General features: G+C 37.9%; 1 protein-coding gene across 1 annotated transcript in view; it reads right to left on the bottom strand.

The window, feature by feature from the left end:
* The window catches only part of CSMD1 (CUB and Sushi multiple domains 1), a 1,850,581-nt gene that overhangs the window by 702,738 nt on the left and 1,125,783 nt on the right, over positions 1–22,060 (bottom strand). The window contains exon 9 of the mRNA XM_038560546.1: positions 13,845–13,859. Coding sequence (XP_038416474.1) covers positions 13,845–13,859 — 15 coding nt within the window. The remainder of the gene's footprint in view (positions 1–13,844; positions 13,860–22,060) is intronic.

Below are 22,060 nucleotides of genomic sequence, written 5' to 3'. Positions count from 1 at the left end.
GGTCTAGATTTGAATATTCTTTTGTCTGCTTACTAACTGATGTCACTTGGGAACATTTGTAACCTGCCTCAGCCACTTTCTTAATCAGGGAAATGGCAATATAAAACCTATTTACAGAGTGTTTGAGGAGCTTCAATTGGTACAAATGGCACTTAGTAGCACCCAGCAACATCCAATGGATCATGTTCGCTTTTAACAGTTTAGGATAATGTTGGGGGCTATATATGAGGATTTTTTTTTTTTTTTTAAGATTTTACTTATTTATTTGAGAGAAGAGAGAGGGGGAGCATGAGCCAGGGTGGAGGGTCAGAGGGAGAAGGAGAAGCAGCCCCCCCCCAACCTGACACAGAGCTGGGTCCCAGGACCCTGGATCATGACATGAGCTGAATACAGATGCTTAACAGACTGACCACCCAGGTGCCCTGATCCTAATATTTTCCTATATTTTACAAAATAGAAATGATATCCTTCTTTATGTATACGTATACCTATGCTGCATAGACATATATGTTATATATAAAGAACACAGATGCACATTATATATGTATCGTATAGATTATATACACATACTGATATACATGTCATACGTAAAGTACACATATATGTTAGATGAATATATTACACATAAATTATGCACATGCATTATATATATGTTATATATAAAATATAGATACACATTATATATACCTATATATGCCACATACAAAAACATATGGGGAGCCTGGGTGGTTTAGTCAGTTAAGCATATGCCTGTGTCTTGGGTCATTATCTTGGGGTCCCAGATGGAGCCCCACATTGGGCCCTCTGCTCAGCTGCTCAGCAGAGAGTCTGCTTCTCCCCCTCTCTCTGCCCTGCCCGCCCTCCACTTGTGTGTGTTCTTTCTCTCAAATAAATTTTAAAAATCTTACCAAAACATATATATATATATATATATATATATATATATATATATATATATATATATATCCCCCAGAGGTGGGGAAGATCTACCAGCCACTGAGTTAACTGACATTACTTTTACATAAACAGTAAATAATTACATACATTTTTTCCGTGGAAACTCTACTTTGCAAATCTAAAAAAATAGTCATTTAGGTTCATTTGATACTGAATACCTTATATAATGAGAAAGTTTCAGAGATCATGGTACAGCTTCCTTTGTTTTGCCAAAAAAAAAAAACCTTTTCTTCAACCTTTTTTCACTGAGAATAACCCCGTTTTTTATTCTCCCCATTGGATACGATTTGTCAATAGTTTCTTTCTAGAATTTACAACAAGCTTTCTAAAGTATTAAGCATTCCTCTCTCATATTTGGTGAAAATTTATTAAATGTTCCACATGATATATTTAGGCTATGCAGTAGATGACTCAGCTACACCTTGGATTTTGAAGTAGTTAGTGTGCCAAATTGATGTTTCATACATTTTTTTTTCCCTTGCAACAGTTGATTTTATGTGAAGCAGATCCATGTTACGATTCAGTGTTATACCATGGCATTTTGGTGCCAGAATCAAGAAAATTATTTATGATTTACTTAGACACCTCACATCAGCAGTGCCTGCAGAATGATGCTTGAAAGGTGTACGGAGGTTGCATGAGGGATCCCTGCAGCTCTGAAGTTAGCTTTGGGATAAGCAAAGGAAGAGAATGTAAATCTCCTCACCTCCTCCCAACTTGTAAGGTTTGGGAGGCTGACAAAAACAAGACCCTTCAGACTTAACTACCCAGTGAAGGAACAGGTCTGAAAAAAATTGACAAGCATGTTGGGAGCACTCGGACTGTATATATATATATATATATATATATACACACACACACACACACACATACAGTGTCTGAAGTCAGAGGAGAAATTAACAGGCTGAAGTGCTTGGACTTTATTGACTAGAGAAGAATCCATTGAAGGATTCTGAACATGATGGGACACCTGGGTGGCTCAGTGGTTGAGCATCTGCCTTCGGCTCAGGGCATGATCCTGGAGTCAGGGGATCAAGTCCCACATCGGGCTCCCTGAAGGGAGCCTGCTTCTCCCTCTGCCTGTGTCTCTGCCTCTCTCTCTGTGTCTCTCATGAATAAATGAAGAAAATATATTTTTTTAAAAAAAGGATTCTGAACAAGAGTGTGACATAAACAAAATCCAACTTTGCCATGATTTTATTATCCGTGTGGACTTGGGTATAGACAAGATCATCACCCAGCATGGTTTGCATAGTATGGTCCCTGGTCCAGCAGCATGAGCACAACTTGGGAGCCTGTTGGAAACACATGCTCTCAGCAAAAAGGAATCAGAGACTCAGGGGGTGGAGCTCGCACTCTGTACTTTGACACGTCCTCCCAGGGATTCTGATGGGTGAAGAATATTGAGTCCTACCGGTTAGTAGATGCAGATATATGATCATGTATCCAGCTTAGGAAAGTTACGGGTGTTCAACCAGTCTGTGGTGGGACATTACATTGCACAGTGACCTCACGTAACCTGCCTGGTTAGTTGAAGCCATGCCACTGCTCACAACGGGGGGGAAAAAAAAAAAAACAAACAAACAAACAAACAAAAACTTTGTTCAGATGATCAATAATATCTGGTATGTTAAGTTTAAAATTGGTTAGTTTTTATTAATCATTTTTGGTATTCAGTGGATATATGCATCTCCTTGTGTATAAGAGCTACAATCTAAATATACTTTTCCATGGGTAAAAAAAATATGAAGAAGGATGGGTCATCTTCATATGAACATATTGGCTGTATATTTACCTTTAACAACAATTATTCAAATGGAGGGACTCTTTCTTAATCTCTTACAAAATATCAAGGAGGTTGCACCAGCAACCCCACGGAGATTTAAGTGGGTGTCGGTTCTGTGGAAAAGTAAACACAGAGAAAGTCAGCCTTGAGTACAAATCCTAGTTTAAAAATATTCTATATATGCAGCTCCACAACATCTTTTCATTGACGTAAAAGGTCACATATTGAAAATGTATTTTGAGAACATCTAATTCCTAGTCTTCCAAAGTGCGCTTCACACAGGTAGCTTTGGCATCACCAGTGAGATTCTTAGAAATTCCTTATCTCAGGCCTTAGCTCAGACAGACTGTTTTAAGATCTGCATTTTAATTAAATCACTGAGATATTCATAGACACCGTGAAGTTTGAGAAGAACAGCGTAGGTCCATTATAATCATAATAAAAACAAAGGTTTCAACTCTTCTGTGTTTCTAGAACTAGACTGGATGACACTGTAGTGACCAGCATCCTTCCCCAAAGAACTTAGAATCTGTTTTAGAAGGAAAGATAGTATTAATCTATATTGTAATTCAACTCGTATTATGCATTTGTGGCTCCAAAATGAGATATAATTCTGGTTCCCAAGAAACACATATTTTGCAAAGTAGACTTCTATTTTGCGCCAAGTATAGATTTATAAAAATATTTATACAAATATGATATACGGCAGAACTACTTCATTCTCTAAAAGTGTCATAAACAAAAATATTGTAAGATTTCAGAATGAAGACACCGCACCTGCGGATAAATCAGTACTTCAGGGAGTGACATTTAGGCCAAGCCTGGAAAAGCAAGTAGGTGTCAACAGTGGAGGCGTGACATAGGGCTTTCCAGGTATCAGGTCCCAACTACAAAAAACTAATAGTGAATCAAAGAAGTGTATTATAGTGCACTAATCGTGGAGAGCTAGAGTAAAAATAAGCGGTTTGAGATAAGAATGATTAGTGGATGGAGGAAAGTCTGGATATAGCTACTATTTATTCTATATCTAAAAAGGGCCAAGTAGTGCATGATGTAATTTAATAGTCATGAAACTTTGCAAAGTAGCTGGCTCCACTTTATTTGATAAGAAAATTGTGCCTTAGAGAGATACAATAATTTGCTTCTGATTAGGCGTTTTTGTAAATGTAAAAGCCAAGATTCAACCTTATAAACTCCTTTCTGGGTAGTGAGTAACTACCAGAAAGTAACAGAGGTTGATCGTAAGGAAGGGGGCAGGGGCAGGAGTAACAGAGGTTGATCGTAAGGAAGGGGGCAGGGAGCGGGTACAGCCATGGACCCAGGAAAGAGCCACTTTGAACTCTGGCTACCGGGCAGGAAGGAGTCAGGGGGCTTGTCAGTGACCTGAGAACCTCGAAGCCCAAGTAGTAGAGTTGTGCTTCTTCCCTTCAGTAGTAAGAATGCTGCTACAGTAGTTGAGGGATGTTCTAGCACATTTGCCTTATTCACATTTTCACAACGAGGTCAGTGAGGCTGGTTTTAGAGACATAAAGAGACAGGAGTACAACAATATAATGTGAACAAATCACTGGGCAAAAAGAAGTGCAAAGTACAAATTAAGTGCGATGCAGTAGGAGGGATAAGAGATAAGGTCTTCCACACGCAGGTCTTGGGGGTTGAGGTTCTCGAACAAGGTCAGCACAGCTTGTCGCTGTAGCCCGGCGGTGGCCGACAGTGATTGGTCCACCAGCTCTGTCCTGAGGGATCAGTAAATCCTTGATGATCCATTGATCGAATTTCAGGAAGGTTTGAATGTCTGAGGGAAAGGCCGCCTTCTATTTTGATATCAGGGCTCAATTACAGCAAAAACTCTCAGGTTTTTCTACCTGGGGATTCATGCAACTGTCTATTATGAACTCTGAGGGATAGAGGCAAATCGGCAATAGCCGAGAGAACGTGTGTATTCAAAATGATGTATGGGTGCACCTTTGAATTAATAAACATTCAGTCCTAGGCAGTTTTTATATCTGCACATTTTAGTGCAGTAAAAATTTATGTTTATTGTGATAACCTAGAGATATCACAGAGCGCAAAGTACTCTCGGGAACATTATACAGTTACAATTCTAAACTATAATATTATTCAAATTAGTTGATGATGCGTCCTATATTTTAACTTGCCATATTGACCTTTGATTGGTGACATTTCTTACTCTAAGCAACAGAATATGACACATAACAGATAATTTACTCCACGTGGATTAAAAAACATCTGATTGTTTGCACTTCCAGTGTTCAAATGATGGATTACCAGTCGTACTCATGCCTCTTGCTGCAGTTTCATCTGATCTTCCCATCCTCAATACATAGGAGACATTTTCCAGGTTTATAAGTTTGTAGCTGGGTGATATGGGGAAATTTGTGACTCATAGTTGCCCCCAGTCTGGTCGCTGGTAGTAGAAGCTTTGATGATCGATGATCGTAACATATTTCTTTATATACGTTGCTTCCAAGTACCTTTTAGGTGGTGAGAATGGCGACCTCAAACTGGGATCTGAAGACCTCTTAGGACTCCTCCAGTTCTCTGTGCCTAGATTTTAATTCTGTCTTTTCATTTTATGATTATATAACTCTACGTAACCGTATATTGTATTATCAGCACGGCCACCTTATTTATATTGGGTTTAAGATTCCATAGGCTGTAAGTAGCACTACATTAATATCCCCAGGCTAGTGAGAGAAAGAGGCAAGTGAGCTTGCCATGTAAACAACACATCTGGGCCAGAGGAAAGCAAATTATATCAGTGTTCCCTATAGAAGAAACTTTTGCCATATTTTTTAATAGTTCTTCATCAGAGTATCATGAGCATGTCAAAGGACATTGATGGTGATGATGATGATGATTTGTATGAGAAGAGTGGGTTTTGAGTGGCAATTTGTTACTTAAAATTTGTCACGTTACTTAATGTTTTCAAAAATTCTCATTTATATACTTTTGTCTGCATTTAATTTGTTTGCATGTTTTATAGCTGTTACAAGCTGTAAGCATTCCCACTTTTATAATCGTATGATTTTAAGATCATAATTTGAACACCAAACTAATCAGCACGTGGATCCTTGAAAAATGTTTTGTTTTAGAAGAGGCCAAAACACTGTTAGAGCTCATCGGTTATAAGAGAACCCTGATCCAAATATTCGATTGCCCCTGCACATAGCTCTCATTACGTAGATACTTGTAGATATTGTAAAGTGTAGATAATTTGCGACCATTGTCTCCAGGTAAGTGCCATTGAACTTTTTTTGTTTTGATAACTTCCTGCTACCATTCTTCTAATCCTTACCTCATTGAAATGTCAACTACAGCATTAAGAATATCGGCTGTCCTTTAGAATCTCCATGATTTTGATGCTTCCATGAATACATACAGCACTTAAAGGTACATTAGGAAACTTCCAGGGCAATGAGTCTATTTCACAAACAAGGAAAATGAGATCCAGATGGCGATTACGGTGCTCAAGATCGATGGCCAGCCAGAATTGCTGTCCAGGATGTGATGTCAAGCAGGTTTCTTAAGTAATGTTGATGGCGTTATTTATGAGATAGCAGTTACACAATCAAAGAACCAAATGTCAGCATGAATCAGGTAATAGGCAAATTAAACTGTCTTGGCTCAAACTTGATGTCATGATGTCACTAGTCCTTCAGGCCCTAACAACCCCCATGCTGTCTCTATTTTTCTTTCTTTCTTTCTTTCTTTCTTTCTTTCTTTCTTTCTTTCTTTCTTTCTTTCTCTTCTTTTCTTCTAGGATAGGGAGTTAGGGATTGGGGATTCATGAGGGAGGTGAGGAGGGGAGGTAGAATTGGGTTTAGGTACGGGATTATGGAAGGGGCATTTATGAGGGCTTTATTCTTTTATGTATTTATTTATTCTTTCTTCTTTATTTCTTTATTTCTTTTTTCTCTTCTCTTCTTTTTTTTCTTTTCTCTTCTTTCTTTCTTTCTTTCTTCTTTCTTTCTCTTTCTTTTTCTTTCTTCTTTCTCCTTTCTTTCTCTTTCTTTCTTTTTCTTTCTTTCTTTCTTTCTTTCTTTCTTTCTTTCTTTCTTTCTTTCTTTTTTTTTTTAGAACTAGTCTCTAGTTCTCCTTTTTTAGAACTAGAGAATCTAGAGGTTTCTAATCTCTAATCTCATTCACAGAAAGAAAAGAGTTTTGGAAAGATTGGTTCAAGAACTTTTGTCAACTTCAAGAAGGTTGTAGAATTGGAAGATTTTTTTTTCTCAAATATTTTAATATAATCTATAAATGTATTAGTTTTTTCTTAAGCATATTACTGATTAAATAAAACTGGACTCAAATTTCCAAGCCAGGCTTTACTGGGTTGGCAATGAGCATATCAGGGAATTATTAACTGTAGAATGTCTAACTAGAAATCACTGGTTGGTTGTCTTTTCTTTCTTTCTTTCTTTCTTTCTTTCTTCTTTCTTTCTTTCTTTCTTTCTTTCTTTCTCTCTCTCTCTCTCTCTCTCTTTCTTTCTTTCTTTCTTTCATCAGCTGTACTGCATTAAATGTGATCCAACAGCACAAGGGCATGAAATGGATCATCTTCTACAGGTGTGATCTGAAGCATTCAATTTAGAGCAATATTTTTCTAACCAGAACCTTCTCTAACATAGCAGTTGGGGGTATTGTGAAACTACTGATTCTGAATCAGTATATCTGGTGGGAAATCTGAGTGTATGTTTCTAATGAGTGTCTGATGTATGGCTCCTCAGCCCCCACATTTTGAGTGTGAAAAATCAACACTGTTGTATTTGTTGTAAAGTAAATTCTGAATGAATAACTAAGTGAAAGGACCAATACATAAGTGGACAAGTGAGGAGATAAATACAAAGTCTTAAACTATAAATATGTATGTAGAACAATACTATTTTTTTAAATTGAGCATATGATCCTTCTCCCTTTGAGAATTTATCAGGACAACTTCTGAAAGTGAGATGTGTCTTGGCATTAGAAATAGAAGTCCAGGGACACCGGGGGTGGCTCAGCGGTTGGGTGCCTGCCTTCTGCGCAGGTTGTGATCCTGGGATCTGGGATTGGGTCCCATATCAGGCTCCCTGCAAGGAGCCTGCTTCTCCCTCTGCCTATGTCTCCGCCTCTCTCTTTCTCTCTTTGTGTGTCTCTCATGAATAAATCTTTTTTTAAAAAAGAAAGAAATAGAAGTCCATTAGTCCATGCATATTGAATGCGTATATGTTCTACATATTTCACAAAGATAGGTACACCTAAATTAATAATAGGCCTAATAATATTGCTTTTTCTATTTTCTGTCTGCTAATATTTAAATTTTGTGTGTGCATATTATTGTATCCACAGGGACAGATATAAACACCATAACACAGTATTACATTTAATATGTAAAATAAGACATTCCCCCTGGGTTATAAATCTTCTCAGTCATAATTTAGAACATGAACCTATGTTAATAAATTGTCACCTAAGCTTACTTTATAAACCACAGCTAGCACTTAGCAGACATCCTAATTCTGTATTGTGGTGAGCCACAATTATGATTAAAAAATCAATTATTTTGATTAAAACTCATTTTCTTAATATATAGGTAATATTTATTGATGTCTTCAAATTTGTGATTTTGAAGTGAACCCAACATCTAGATGATTAATGAATTATGTTTAATCAATATGTGAGTAAGCTGTTGAATATTTAATTATGATGACCATTGGTTATAGTTCACCTGAACATCATTCAGCTCACAAATACCTTTCAAATGGCCTCTATCAAACTGGTTTCAAGCCAAATGGACATTTCATGATTGATTTTTCTAATTAGCCTCTTCATCATATTGGAAGTTAAGTCACCTATAGTTCAGCTTTGAATACTACTAAGGCAATATAATTTTTTTAAGGATTTATAAGACAGGTGTAAAAATAATGTTCTCTTTAACAGAACCAGAGCAAAACATGTCAGTGAATTTAAATTAGGGCACCTAGATATTTAACAGCCATATGTGCTTCTAATTGTGGTGTGGAAGTAGGAGACACTTTCTTGGTAATTCTAGTTAATCAAGAAAGTAATTCATATAGTTGGAGGCAGGAAATAGGATCAATGTACTTTTCAATTAGACTCTCTTGTTAGCATTAACACTGAACACTTACTTCAACCTTAGCACCGAGCATTTATTTTCCTGTAAATAGCCCAATGTCAGACAACAAATCAATAAGAAGTGGAATAACTATTTTAAGGGCATATTTTTAAGGAGAATATCTTAGAGGTTTTTTTTTTTTTTTAATTAGATACTTTAAAAATTATCTGCAGTTCTATAATTGGGGGCTCAGGGTAGTGCAAAACTATTTTCTTTTAATTAGACACACTTAATTTTATGCTGGTCTTTATGAATGTCACAAGCACGAGAGAGATATTTCATCTATGGCACTGTGATATCCAGTTGCTGTCAAAAGTAAAGAAAACTCAGAGCAAAGCTTACAGGGGGTGGGATAAGAATGAAGCAAGACAGAATTTGCAGAAGGTAGAAGATGAGTGAGTACGTCTCCTTTTCCAATATTCTTGGATTTCATTTGCAGTGGGAGACATTTAAAGAAATGTGATGGTTTTACTTTTCTTTATAAAACTTTGGAACAAGATATCAAACTGTCATAATAGCTTCCAGAGGCTGATCTAGGTTTTGGCAAGCCTAAAGGTCATACAGTTCAGGTGACTGTCCAATGAACAAAGATACAAAATTATGAATATTATATTAAGTTTAAAATTGATTCTTTTTTTAGAATTAGAGAAGAAACCACAAGTGATATGTGTTTAAAAAGCTGAACAGTTCTATAAGCAACTGAAATATTGGGGAAAATATGAAATCAAAATGGCCTAGTAGTCATTCTGAGTCATCTCTGACTCTCCCTATAACATGTATTTTTCTACAGCTTTGGCTGATTGATCACGTCTTCATGAAATCCTGAGTTTGTAGTATTTTTTTGTAGGGAGAATAGAACAATCATCTGGGCTTGTCTTAGTCAAATATTTCATCAAACTTGTTTTATAAATATCACTGTTATTGGGAAGTTGTATGCCAGTGTGACAACTCATTTTGGTACATATATATTGTTAGCATTGTGGCTCAACTCGACAAAGCCTCCATGGAGTTAATCTCACAGGCTAGCTCCTGGCTCTGTCTGTATCAACCTTTTACCTACACCCACAGCCTACCTCCTTCCAGTGCCTGGAACTTAGAACACATCCTCACCTCCAGAATGCCCGTAGCCTGCACTGGGTGCTGTGATTAAGCTGAGGTCACAGAGGAACTATCTTAGGGGAATGAGTGATAACTCAGTTAGACATAAAAGTGATGGCAGATCCATAAGTACTGAAATAAGTGATGGCTCATCTTCCCTTTGGTACGTTCCCAAAAGACCCACTATCCGCCAAGTAACAGTACTCAAGCACCCTAAAGGGAAAGATGGAGCAGGGAGAGAACAGACTTTACCAGTCACATGCCAAATATCTTATTTTTGCAAAATCCTCCAAGCACAGGATCCTATATGCACATCCCAAGAGGGGCATCTTCTGAGCTAGAAGGGGTCTGTGTGAGAGACTAGTTTTGAAGCTTGAGCTTCGTTTGCATTGGGGGAAACATCGCTCTAATGATTTGTGTAGGTAAATGCTAAGATATAAGAAACACGAAATCTTCCCCCACACATCTTCTTGAAGAGGGAGGTTGAAGACAGTTTTTTTTTTTTTTTCTTTAGCAATTATGGGTGAGTGATGTGTAGCTGATGTGCTGGATTATTGAATGTTCCAGTATCTGAGTAAATGTTTGACCTCAACTATTTGATTCAACCTTATAAAATGTAACTGCACATTTTAAGCAGTCTAGAGGCATCGTATATTTTGGGTTGTTACCTTTCACTTCCTAATATTATCTTAGAATTTATGTACATATATATTCTATATATATATAAAACCTGTATTACCTTAATGTGAAGGACGTTTCAGCACGTCCACAATAAAACCTTACCAAAATGTGACCTACCTTTATATATATATATTTTTTTGACTTTGCTGCCATGTTGGTAATACTCTCATGTGCTATTATCAAAATAATTGATATGCTTTTGAAAACTGACTAGAAAATATTTGAGTATTTCTTAAGGGCTTGGCATTCTGACAGTTTTGTAAAACATATGCAAATATAATAAATATATCAATAGCTAGCCTTCACTGAGCATCTTCGAATAGGTTTGCAGATGAGGTCATTAAGGCTTATGCAAATCCTGAACATGCCCAGATCACACAGGTATGAACTTACAGAGCTGGGATTTAAACTCAGGTCAGAACTGTGTGATGTGGAGGCTAGTTTTAGGGGCAGAGTGGTACAGTGGAAAGTATTTGGGTTATGGAATCGGAGAAACCTACCTCTAAAACCTGCTCAAATATTGAGAGGACTTCATTTTCCTCAACTAGAAAATGTTCATAGCATCTATTTTGTGTGTTGGTGGGAGGATTACATGAGACTGTGCAGTCCATATCAGACTCTTAAGAAATGTTGCTTTTCCTCCTCCCAACCCGTACACTCAGCGAGTAGGAACATTTTTATCATAAAAACTCACTCAGATATTACAGTATTTTAGTCCCTGGAAAGACTCAAGGCCAAAAATTTGCATTACTATAAGCCTTAGACATTCTTGCTAATTGTTGCTAATGTTCCTAAAATGTCCCTTTAAGTTCTTTGTAAGGCAATAACTCAGTGGGAGTTAGTTTTATTTAATGTGGTGGCTGAAACTATGCTCCATTTCCTGAGGTGGGGGAATATGCCACATGCTTTATTTCATCTAATCTTCATTCAAAACTTCTCATGAAGTAGATAGCATTCTATTCTTTGAGTGATTAACATTATTTTAATTGCAGAGATACGAAGTCCGGTCTCATCTGAGTAAGGAAGCTGGGACTCTTCACTCTGGACCAGCCCTGTGATTGGAACCCTCTGGACAGTGTACACGTTCATCAGAGCTTGGAAATCCAAGGGGACATGAATTCGCAGCAGCCACAGCTGTGTCAGCTGAGGCCCAGCTAGTAAGGTCACATCAGAAATGCCTTTGATGTAATTTCTATTTTCTGTGGGGATTTGGAACTAAACCACTCCCGTGTGGTTTCTAAGTGGGAGAGACAAATGGGTGGAATCCATGTGGCTGCCCCGGGTCATCTGTGGCCTGCAGTAAGGGACGCCTGGGTATCGGTTTTGATCGATATTGGCAGGGCTGCCGTAGCCCTGCTTCAGGGTAGCACCTGCATGAAAGTCTCTTCCCTCTCCCCCTGGCCCAGGCCACTATATGAACAACAACCACAAAGCCCGGTAGATAAACCATTCTTCGTATTTGGCTCCAGGACAAGCCAGGTGTAAGGCTGCGAGCATGAAGCGAGAAGCCTTGGACACAGAGCTTTCTGTCCGCCTGTCACCTCTGTCAGGAAAGGGGGCTCGACTCTGCTAAATACTTGTAATATTTATTCTCTCCATTCCACTTTTTGCAACACATTCAAAGTCATAGTCCTAAAATTCCCATTTACTTAAAACCCTGTAATGGTCCCTATTATGGACTGAAATGTGTTTCCTCAAAATCTAGGTTTGAATCTCTAGCCCCCAACGTGACTATATTTGGAAATGGAGCCTTTAAGGGGGAAGCGGAGGTGGGATGAGGTCAGAGAGCTGGGGCCCAAAGCTGATAGGACCACTCTCGGATCACCACTTCTTGGGAAGAGCTGCCAAGCAGCACGTGCGCCTGCAGAAGAGGCCATGCGGAGACCAGAGGAAGGAGAAACCAACCCTGCCGACAGCTCAGTCTTGGACTTCCAGCCTTCAGAAGTCTCAGTACGTAAATCCCTGTTGTTAAAGCTCCACATTACAAGGTAACTTGTGTGGGCCCCAGTGTGGCAGCCCTAGAGCACCTCCATTCCATTGTAGCATGGGATGAAAAGCCATTTTCCATCTTGTCACCAAAGGTCTTTCTAGTTCTGGTTGCCTGAACCAGCCTACCCCAGAGACTGAGCCCTGTCCCCTCAGGAGCTACTCGTTTGTCTGTGTGAACGAGACCTCTGACACCTCCCTGGGTGCCCAAATCCTCATCATCAGTGCCTCCTGCAGACTGTAAACTCTGTAGCCAGGACACCTGCACAGCTGCCCCTCATGGTCACCAGAATGGCCCCTGTCTCCACGGCCCCCAGCTGCTTCTCTCCTACTGCCCCCTTTAGACCCCTCACACTCCACTGGAACCCCATGTCTTCTCCAAGACGCACGGAGCTCAGTGGGGGCGGTGCTGATTTCCATTTCCTTTGTTTTCCAGTGTCTAGCTAAGGGTCTGCCAAACATCAAATGCACAACAGGCATCTGTTGAACTAATGGGTGCAATTCTCCACTAGTATTAAGATTTTCTGAGCAGATTAGGTTTAGCACCCAGTAGAATGTCTGATGTTTCTTTGCAAATTGGACCGATATTTGTTTTTTATTAAAGTAAAAAAAAACTTACTTTTTATTAAAAGTCTATCCTTCTTAGGGAATGCAATACTTTAGTTATCAAAATGCTCCAAAGGAAGGTATCCATATATCCAGTAAGTTATAAAGGTATATTGTCAACTTATTGAACTTATCCTGAAATCAAACCACAGAAAATACGATAATACTAATTCAGAAAGAAGTTTTGGAATTTCAGTGCCTTTGATCTTTGGGATTTCATTTTATTTTCTTGTTGCCTATTTTATACTCCTAAAGGTTTCACAACAGCGAAGTATCAAATATATATGCCTTTATATATGCCCACGTGCTGACTCTAACGTCAAGAATCATTTGGCATACGGTAGGGCCACGTTAGAAGCAACCTCCTAATCCTTTGTAGACTTCCAGCTGTGTGGATCTATGGTCTAAATGCATTTCTTTTGATAGGAGGTAAAGAGCATATCATGTGATGGCTATATGCTAGAGTGTGCTATTTATTTAGCAAAAAAAAAATAATAATAAAAATAAAAACCAAATGTTTTCAATAGCATAAAACAGGACAGGTTTTTATTTTTACATCTGAAATTAAGGACAAAGGATTTCTAGAAGATCAACAGCTGAGAAACCCCTCTAATGTGTTTTCAATTATCGTTGCTTTATCATTGTTGTTTATAAATCTTTCTGGGAGAAGTCACCTTAACAATCTTCATTTTATTCCGTAGACCTTGATTTTCGTGTTTCGAGTTATTAGAAGTCAAACTTCTAATAAACTGGTGATCCGCAGATAAAACATATTTGGTTTATTAAGCTCTTTTTTACAGTCGTATGGAATTAATTGTGGCAGATGGGTTTATAAGCACTTTGTCATAAGAAATAGACATTTCAAGGAGAATGCAATTAATATATATGAGTATATATATGCCTAAATGATGTAAAGCTACGCTTTTATTGTGGTAAAAGTTGTTTATATTGAAGATCATTGAAGTATTATGCATTCACAAGCATAGGCATTATTTCCAGACTACCCTCCACAGCTGCTTTTAGACTTAATATTCATTTCAACTTGGATAGTTCTGCTCACCATCCCATAGCCTGGGCCTCCATAGGCTCTCCAGCTAATAATCCTGTCCCAATAGCCCTTCCCCTTCTCTCTCTTTGCACAGTGAGATTAATACTCTACATGATAGAGCACTTGACCTTGCTTGCATCACAAAGATCCCGTTAGATGATGCAGCTGGGCCATTATTAGCTCAGCTTTCTCCAGCTGGGCACTTGATACAACGGGAGTCCTGGCAAGGTCAGGAGGGGGAGCTAGCAAAGCACCTCGTGTTTCATTTGAGCTCGTTGATAATCATCTCCTAAATGACACTCCTTTTTAATTTTGCATTTTGCACATGAACTTTGCATTAAGGTGAAAAAAAAAAAGATTTTGGAATGAAATAAGCTTATCTATCAAGCTTGTTGACAGTTCACCCAACTAATCATTATCCTTTGAATTTGGATACAAATTCTTGCCTTGAAGATCAAGTTGTCAGGTTTATGTTAACAAGGATTTCATATGTGGGCATGTTTGGCGGATCATTACATTTTCCTTATTATCCCTAATGTAATCTTTAGGCTTTGATTTGAAGTTTTTCAGGTTAGGGCTGATAAAAAAAAAAAAATCTCACAGTATGGCAAATAGTTCATGCAAATGATGTTTGCTGTGTATGCAACCTTACTTGGACAAAGGACTATTTGGTTTTAATTGTACGGTGTTGCAGAATAATAGCTGTACCCTACTTTCCAATATCCTTTGGGCTCTCGATTTCCTTGCCAGAAGCTAATCATCTCTGATTATCAAATAAAAATTCTTTAGGCACTTTTACTACCTGTTTTCCTTAAATCTATTATTAACACCACTATTTTCATAACTGTAATTTTTGCTAAGTGGGTTCTTTGGTTCACTTCCCCCACCACCACCATGGAAGCCTGAAGAAGACTGTACATTTCCAAGTTCTCTTTTGCATCTACGAAGAAAGTGAGGCATAGAAGTAAAAACTTTTCTAACATGACACACCCAGTTCATGTATTAACCATTGACGATAGTCTTCTCCCTGGATCAATGTTATTTCTTTGAAAATTTCTAGTCTCTCTGTCCCTCCGTTACAAAGATATGGCATCTTAACTTTAGGTCAAGAGTGCTCTCACCTCTACATTCATGTTAGAGCTACTTGAAGAGCTTTATTTTAATTTTCTTTTCCTTTGCCCAGCCCCACAGAGACTGATTTTAATTGGTTCAGAGAAAGTCTGGGCTTTGGTATTCGTAACTTACCACTAGGTGATTTTAATGTGCAGCCAGGGATGAGAAACCAGGGTCTAGAACAAAATTAATTCTGATCTGTGAATATACTACCTAATATTCACAAATCTTTCAGACAAAGAAAGCAGCATGCCCTTGGATGCATCCAGAAAGAACCATTGCTCTATTTTTGTCTTGAAAAGGATCACCTGGCAGTGGAAGGAGACTGCCCTGTGGGTCTCCCAGGTGGCTCTATTATCACTCTGCAGGTACAAGGACATTGATTCCCCATACTCAGCTGTTCCTTGTTGATAAGCACCTTTGGGAGCTTGAACACTTTTAGTGTCTGGGACATTCTCTACGAATGCCATCAACTTCACCCGCTCACAGTTTCGGTAAAATGTTCAAGTTCTAATTGAGATACTCGGCTTGAGTGGAATTGTATCCTAAGAATAGATGAAAAAATGCTTAGGGTAGAATTTGAAAGGTACCTTCTGTCCTCTTGCAAATGTTCGCTGCTTTTTCTGAAAGTTAGTAAATGTATTTTTCTTTTGGTTTGATCCACTGAAGAGCATTTCAGTGCCTCTAGAGTCCAATAGAACACTGAGAAGTGACATGGTGACCGGATTATTGGCTGTGTTTATGCTTAGTGAATCAGTATAGATTGAGTCAGCGTAGCCTCCGGGGGCAGAAACTGAGCAGTTAGAATGAGGTTCAAATCCCAATTCTATTCCCTATTTATGTCATCTTGTAAAATCTCTGCACCTTTCTAAATTGTAGCCTCTCTGGAAAACGGGGATGGTTACTATTTCAAAGGCACCAGATTAAGGGTTTAGCGAGTGTATAGTGTATAGTTGATTCTTAAGCAACAAGTGGCAGTTAATCCCAAGATCTGTCCCGGGAGTTAGCAAACAGGACCCTGAGCCAAATCTGCCCCCCTGGTTTCTCTAAAGTTTTACTGGGGCACAACTGCATTTAGTTCTGAATGTGTTGTCCACAGCTGTTTCCACATAACCAACAACAGCACTGAGTGTTTGAGACAGAGTATGGCCCACGATACCTGAAATAGTTACCATCTGGCCCCAATAAAGGAAAAGCTTGTTGAATTGCTGATGATCTAAATTCCTTCTATCTCATTTAGCAAAAAGATAATTGACTGTGATAGGTTTTTTTTAATAATTAGAATTCTATTAATGTAGCTGTAGCTGTAATTTAAGTAAATAGTTGAATAGCTTGAGTTATGACTTTATAATCGTGTACTGATTCATAGAGAAACAAAAGAAAAATTAAAAAAAAAAAAGAGAGAAACAACAGACCTTATCGAAACTTAAAACTAATTTAGAAAAAGTCAAGCAAAACTAAGCAAAAGATGTCTGAGAAAGAGAAATACTATGTGACCCTACTCATGTGGAATTTAAGAAACAAACAAACAAAAAATATGACCAAAGAAAAAGACAAGCCAAGAAACAGACTCTTAACTCTAGAAAGCAAACTGGTGGTTAGGAGGGAGGTGGGTGGGGCAATGGTGAGGGGGCGGGTGACGGAGAAGGAGTGCACCTGTTGTGATGAGCACCAGGTGTTGTATCGAACTATTGAATCCCCATATTGTACCCCTGAAACTAAAATTACGCTTTATGTTAACTACCTGGAATTTTAATAAAAACTTAAACACGGTGTCCATAGAGACTTTGGCCAGGTAGCAATATTGTAATTTTAGAAATTCTGCTCCCGGTAATAAATACATTTCCTTTTTCAATGTGTGTGTGTTGGGGGTTATTGTGTGCATGCAAAGTCATGAACTCCCCTGTATTTTTATGAATTGACAAAGGAGAGGGTAACCAAGAACATAAAACACGTGAAGAAAAAAAAAAAAAGGAAAAAAAGAAAAAGAAAAGGAAAAAAGAAAAAGAAAAAAGGAAAAAAATTAAATAAATAAAACACGTGAAGGCATAATTAGTAGATGGAGAGATGAATGAGTATGGAGCTGTTCATAGCAAATTGAGACTGGATGATAGTGTGTGTAATTACATTGGGAGGTAAAGTAAATCCTTCCTTCATCCTATGATGATAGAGCAGACTATGCAGACATGTTTTTTCAGAAGTTTTTCATCTTTGAGAACAATTGAAATTTGTACTTGAGGTTTGTTCACATAATTTATAGCATCCTGTGATCGGATATTGTCCTTCTAACTATTCCATTGGCAGCTTCAAGCTTTTATATTTTCATTTAACAATATAAATGTCACTAAGTGTGCCAATAAATACTGACAAACCCTGAAAAGGTCAGATTGATTCTATAACTCACACACCTGTCTGATTCTAATGGCTTCTCAGGATTTTCTGTGCAGGCTGTAAGACGGTCTCCCAGAGGAACCTTCCATTTTTCTTGCATGTGTACGCCTCCTAATAAAACGTAGTGTCTGTGTTAGTTGTATACTGGAAGCTATTTGCTTCAGGAACAGGATACCACCGTGGAGACCACACACATTTTAGCTTGCCTTGGGATATGCTCAAGTTATGTTTCATTTAATGTATTAATGCAAGCTTTATCTATGGGCACTCGCTATACTCTCTCTTGAACAGCTATCGTTATCTGTCTTCCCAAAGATGCTGCTCCTACCATGAGCATCCATCCCCAGCACCTAACTAGAAATCCAATTTTCTTCTTTTCCCACCTTGTGAATTTACCACCCTATGGTACTCCCGTCCCACTAGGTGATACACGTTGGCTCTTCGCTCTCTGACAGTCCTGCTCTTGTGTGTGAAATCCCTTAATTTCCTGCCTCCCTGGCCTCTCCCTGCCTTGCTCTAGGGCACCACTGGGAATCCTGCATATGGCAGCTCTGATCCTGTCACCACTAATCACAGTGCCTGTAATTTCCTGCTTTCTAGCCTGCACCATTCATTAGGGGGACAAGTGCAACTTCTGTCTTCTTTGCCTCTGTATTTCTAGAGTCTATATGGTGTCTGGCAAATACTGGATGTCTGCTAAGAGGTTGACTGAATGCCCGAATCCTTGTAGCCGCAGGCAATCTAGGCAAGAACTCTTCTCCATAGAGAGCATTCCACCTCATTAACCAATATCTGCACACTGGGTCCACTGCTCAGCCTCTAGTAGTGTTCAGGGAACACATTCTTTTCACCTCTCCAACATATTTTTGTTTAGCTTATCTAGTACTGGGCCATAAAAGCAAACTTTGGATCACATTTTTTTGCTCCACGAAATTCACATAGAAACAAGATAATATCCATCCTCAGGATCATTTTTTGTTATAACATAGTAAGTAGATGTTACAAAGTCAAAGTGTCCCACAATTAGAAATGAGTTGATCATCAAAAATTCATCACATGCACAACATATGGCTTTTAACATGAAAATGATCATTTCATGGTAGTAAGTTTCTCAGCCTTGGAATTTGGATATATAGACGTGAGGACAAGATATTTTTATTTGATCTACCCGAAAGCATAAAAAGAATGTCGGTGGGACTGGCACTGTTACTTAGATATAGCTTTTATTCGTGTCAAATCCAATCATAGGAAATATTTTCCCGTTGAGTTGAATTAAGTTATAATTTAATGGAGAATAGCCATAATTTGCTGGTCAACATTAAAGAAACTTAACAAAATCAGAATAAGTTCTTATGTTTGTGAACCCATACTTGTGGAACTGCGTGTATCAGGGAATCATGGATGACCATGTTGAAACTGTGCATGACAGCTTTTCGTCCTCTGGCATCCTTTCATGTCCCTTGACCTCAAGACCTGGAGAACATTCCTCTCTGGGCAATAGTGAGGTCTTCAAAACAGTTCTATAGGGAATGTATTTATGACTCTATGTTGACCCAGTTTTACATAAAGCACATACTATTCCTATCATACATATGGTGATTACATGTTAAACGTAAGAGTTCAGACTTGTCAGGGGCCTATAAAAGGAAAATAGAGGGCTTGCTCAATAAACTTACCTATTCAAAAAGCTAATTTTAAGCCACCAGAGTTTATAAATATTTTCTTAGGAATATGATGAAAGTGGCAAGAACACTAAAAGGACTTGGATTTCTTTCATAGTGCTATTTTACTAGAAAGTTAATGCTTCGGAAAACTATATAAAAACCCATCTTTGATATGGGAGCTAAAGTATTTAGTAAAATCTTGATCTTCTGATGTGTCTATTTCACTAGGCTAAATGTGTTAATTTAAATGTGTATTTAAATTTATATAAGCATATTTATTTAGATGAACATATTTATATATAGCCAATTATTTTCCTTTGTCTCCCAATTGGTAAATACATTCGTTTCCTTTCAACAATACTTATAAACAAAATTGTATAACATAAGTTTAAAAGGGCGACTTCCCTGTTGGTTTAAAATGACTGGTTTTAATTGGTAATTTCCCAACCATAACCGAGATCAAACATACCATGGTACATGGTACATGATTCATAAGTTTGTGTGAATAAATATCACCAGTGAATTGGAGTTTTTGCAAGCTTTTCTGTGAAGGCATTGATTCAATGTACATTAGTGACCAAAAGACCTATAAATCCCAAGGTTTCATTCACAAGAGGAGAAGAAACTAATATATACATACACACACAAGTCATTCATATAAAATTATAGTGTGTACCTGAGAGATCTCAAGTTTGACTCTTTAGTGTTTAAGACACTGCATCTTGTAAGATTCGTTCAGTGCTCACGATAAATCTGAGGTAGGAAATAATTTATTTCCATTTTTAACACCAGGAAAAATCGGAGGTTACATAAGTTACAATCTGTAGTTCCTGAGTTTGAACCCAATTTGACTTAGGCCTAAGCTTTTAATCATGCTGCTTAATTGTTTATACTAATTGTATATATTTAATTTTTTAAATTAAATATAATTAATTGTTTTAATTGTTTATACTAAAGATTTTTAGAGAATTTCTTAGAAACACTTTTATCAGTGGTTCTCCGATGTTCTCAGGCTTTTGGTTAGTTCAGCAAAATAAAATATGCATATGGAAATGTGCACATGTTCTACATTTAGAATTCAAAATGTTCACAAACTGAATTTTTGAAACCCTCTTAGGGTCAAGTAGTGGAATATTACCCTGAGAAGAGCCTCTTGTGCTTTTTTTTTTTTTTTTTTAAGATTTTATATATTTATTCATGAGAGACAGACAAACACAGGGAGAAGCAGGCTCCATGCAGGGAGCCTGATGTGGGACTTTATCCCGGGACTCCAGGATCACGCCCTGGGCCAAAGGCAGGCGTTAAACCATTGAGCCACTCAGGGATCCCCATCTTGGTTCTTCAAACCCTAAATCGCATTGCTTATGTAACCATACTTTTGACTTCAAATAGCATTTGTTGATTTTGCCTATTTTCACACTTTATATAAATGGAACCATAGGTTTTGTACTGTTTTTGGCTTGTGTTTGCAATCTTTATCCAAGTGTTGTCTATACTGGAGTGTGTTCCTTGGTGTTGCTGTATAGTATTCTATTGTGTGAATACACCATGATTCCTACATCTCCTCTGTTGGTGGGCACTTACATAACTTCTGGCGGTGCTGATTACATAGAGTGCCATGTTCAACATTTGGCATGTCTTGGGTAAATAAATGAACACCGATCAGACGTATTCCTAGGGATGGTATGGTGTCCTTGAGTGTGAATTTATTCAGTGCAGGGTCTGGCAGCCCTTTGACCAAATACATCTACTAACTTACAGTGTTGGGTAGTGTATAGGAGTCTGTTGTTCTCCAAACTTGCTAATATTTAGTATGTTCTAAGTAAATCTAGTTGAGGTAGAATGGTATCTCCATGTGCAAGTTTTGCTTGAATTTCTCTGAATTACAAAGCTGAGCCCCTTTTCATATTTTTTGGATTGGCTTGTTTGATCTCTTTCTTCAGGAATTGTCTCTTTAAGCCTATGGTCTTTTTGCCTCCAACGGATTCTGTCCTTTTGTTACTGATTTATAAGGATACTTTATACATCTTGTAAGTAAATCTTTAATTGGGTATATCAGTGGTGATTATGTTTTCTTTGTGGCTTAAAGCGTCTTTTGACAAATAGAGTTTCACAAATTTAATACAGCTTAACGTATTTCTCTTCTAACACTTTATGTTTGAAAACTCTCTGCCTATTCAGAGGTCATGGAGAAGTTCTCTAGTGTTTGGATCCGAAATTTATCATTTTAATTCTAGGTCTGGAATTATAGAAAGTCCAGATACTTTTTACCTGTGGATATGTAACTCACCTTGTATTGACCACCACTTATTGAGAAGCCGGTCCATTCCCCACTACACAGAACTGTGTGTCTTTGAATCAATCCCTCCAATCTAAACCACTTAATCAACACCAGCTATCTTCATAGCTGATAGTATAAGACCTCCAGCTTTGCTCCTCCAAATTATCTTTATATCCTTGGCCTTCTATGTTTCCTTGTAAATTTTAGAATTGGTTTGTCAATTTATGCAAAAAACAAACTCCAAACCCTGCTGGTGATTGGGTTAAACCTATTGATGGGTAAACCTACCTTTAGAGTACTGTCTCCTAATACC

Source organism: Canis lupus, chromosome 16 (assembly GCF_011100685.1).
Source record: "Canis lupus familiaris isolate Mischka breed German Shepherd chromosome 16, alternate assembly UU_Cfam_GSD_1.0, whole genome shotgun sequence".
NCBI lineage: Eukaryota > Metazoa > Chordata > Mammalia > Carnivora > Canidae > Canis > Canis lupus.
Note: the sequence above shows the minus strand (reverse complement) of the source record. Positions and strands in the feature narration are given on the sequence as shown.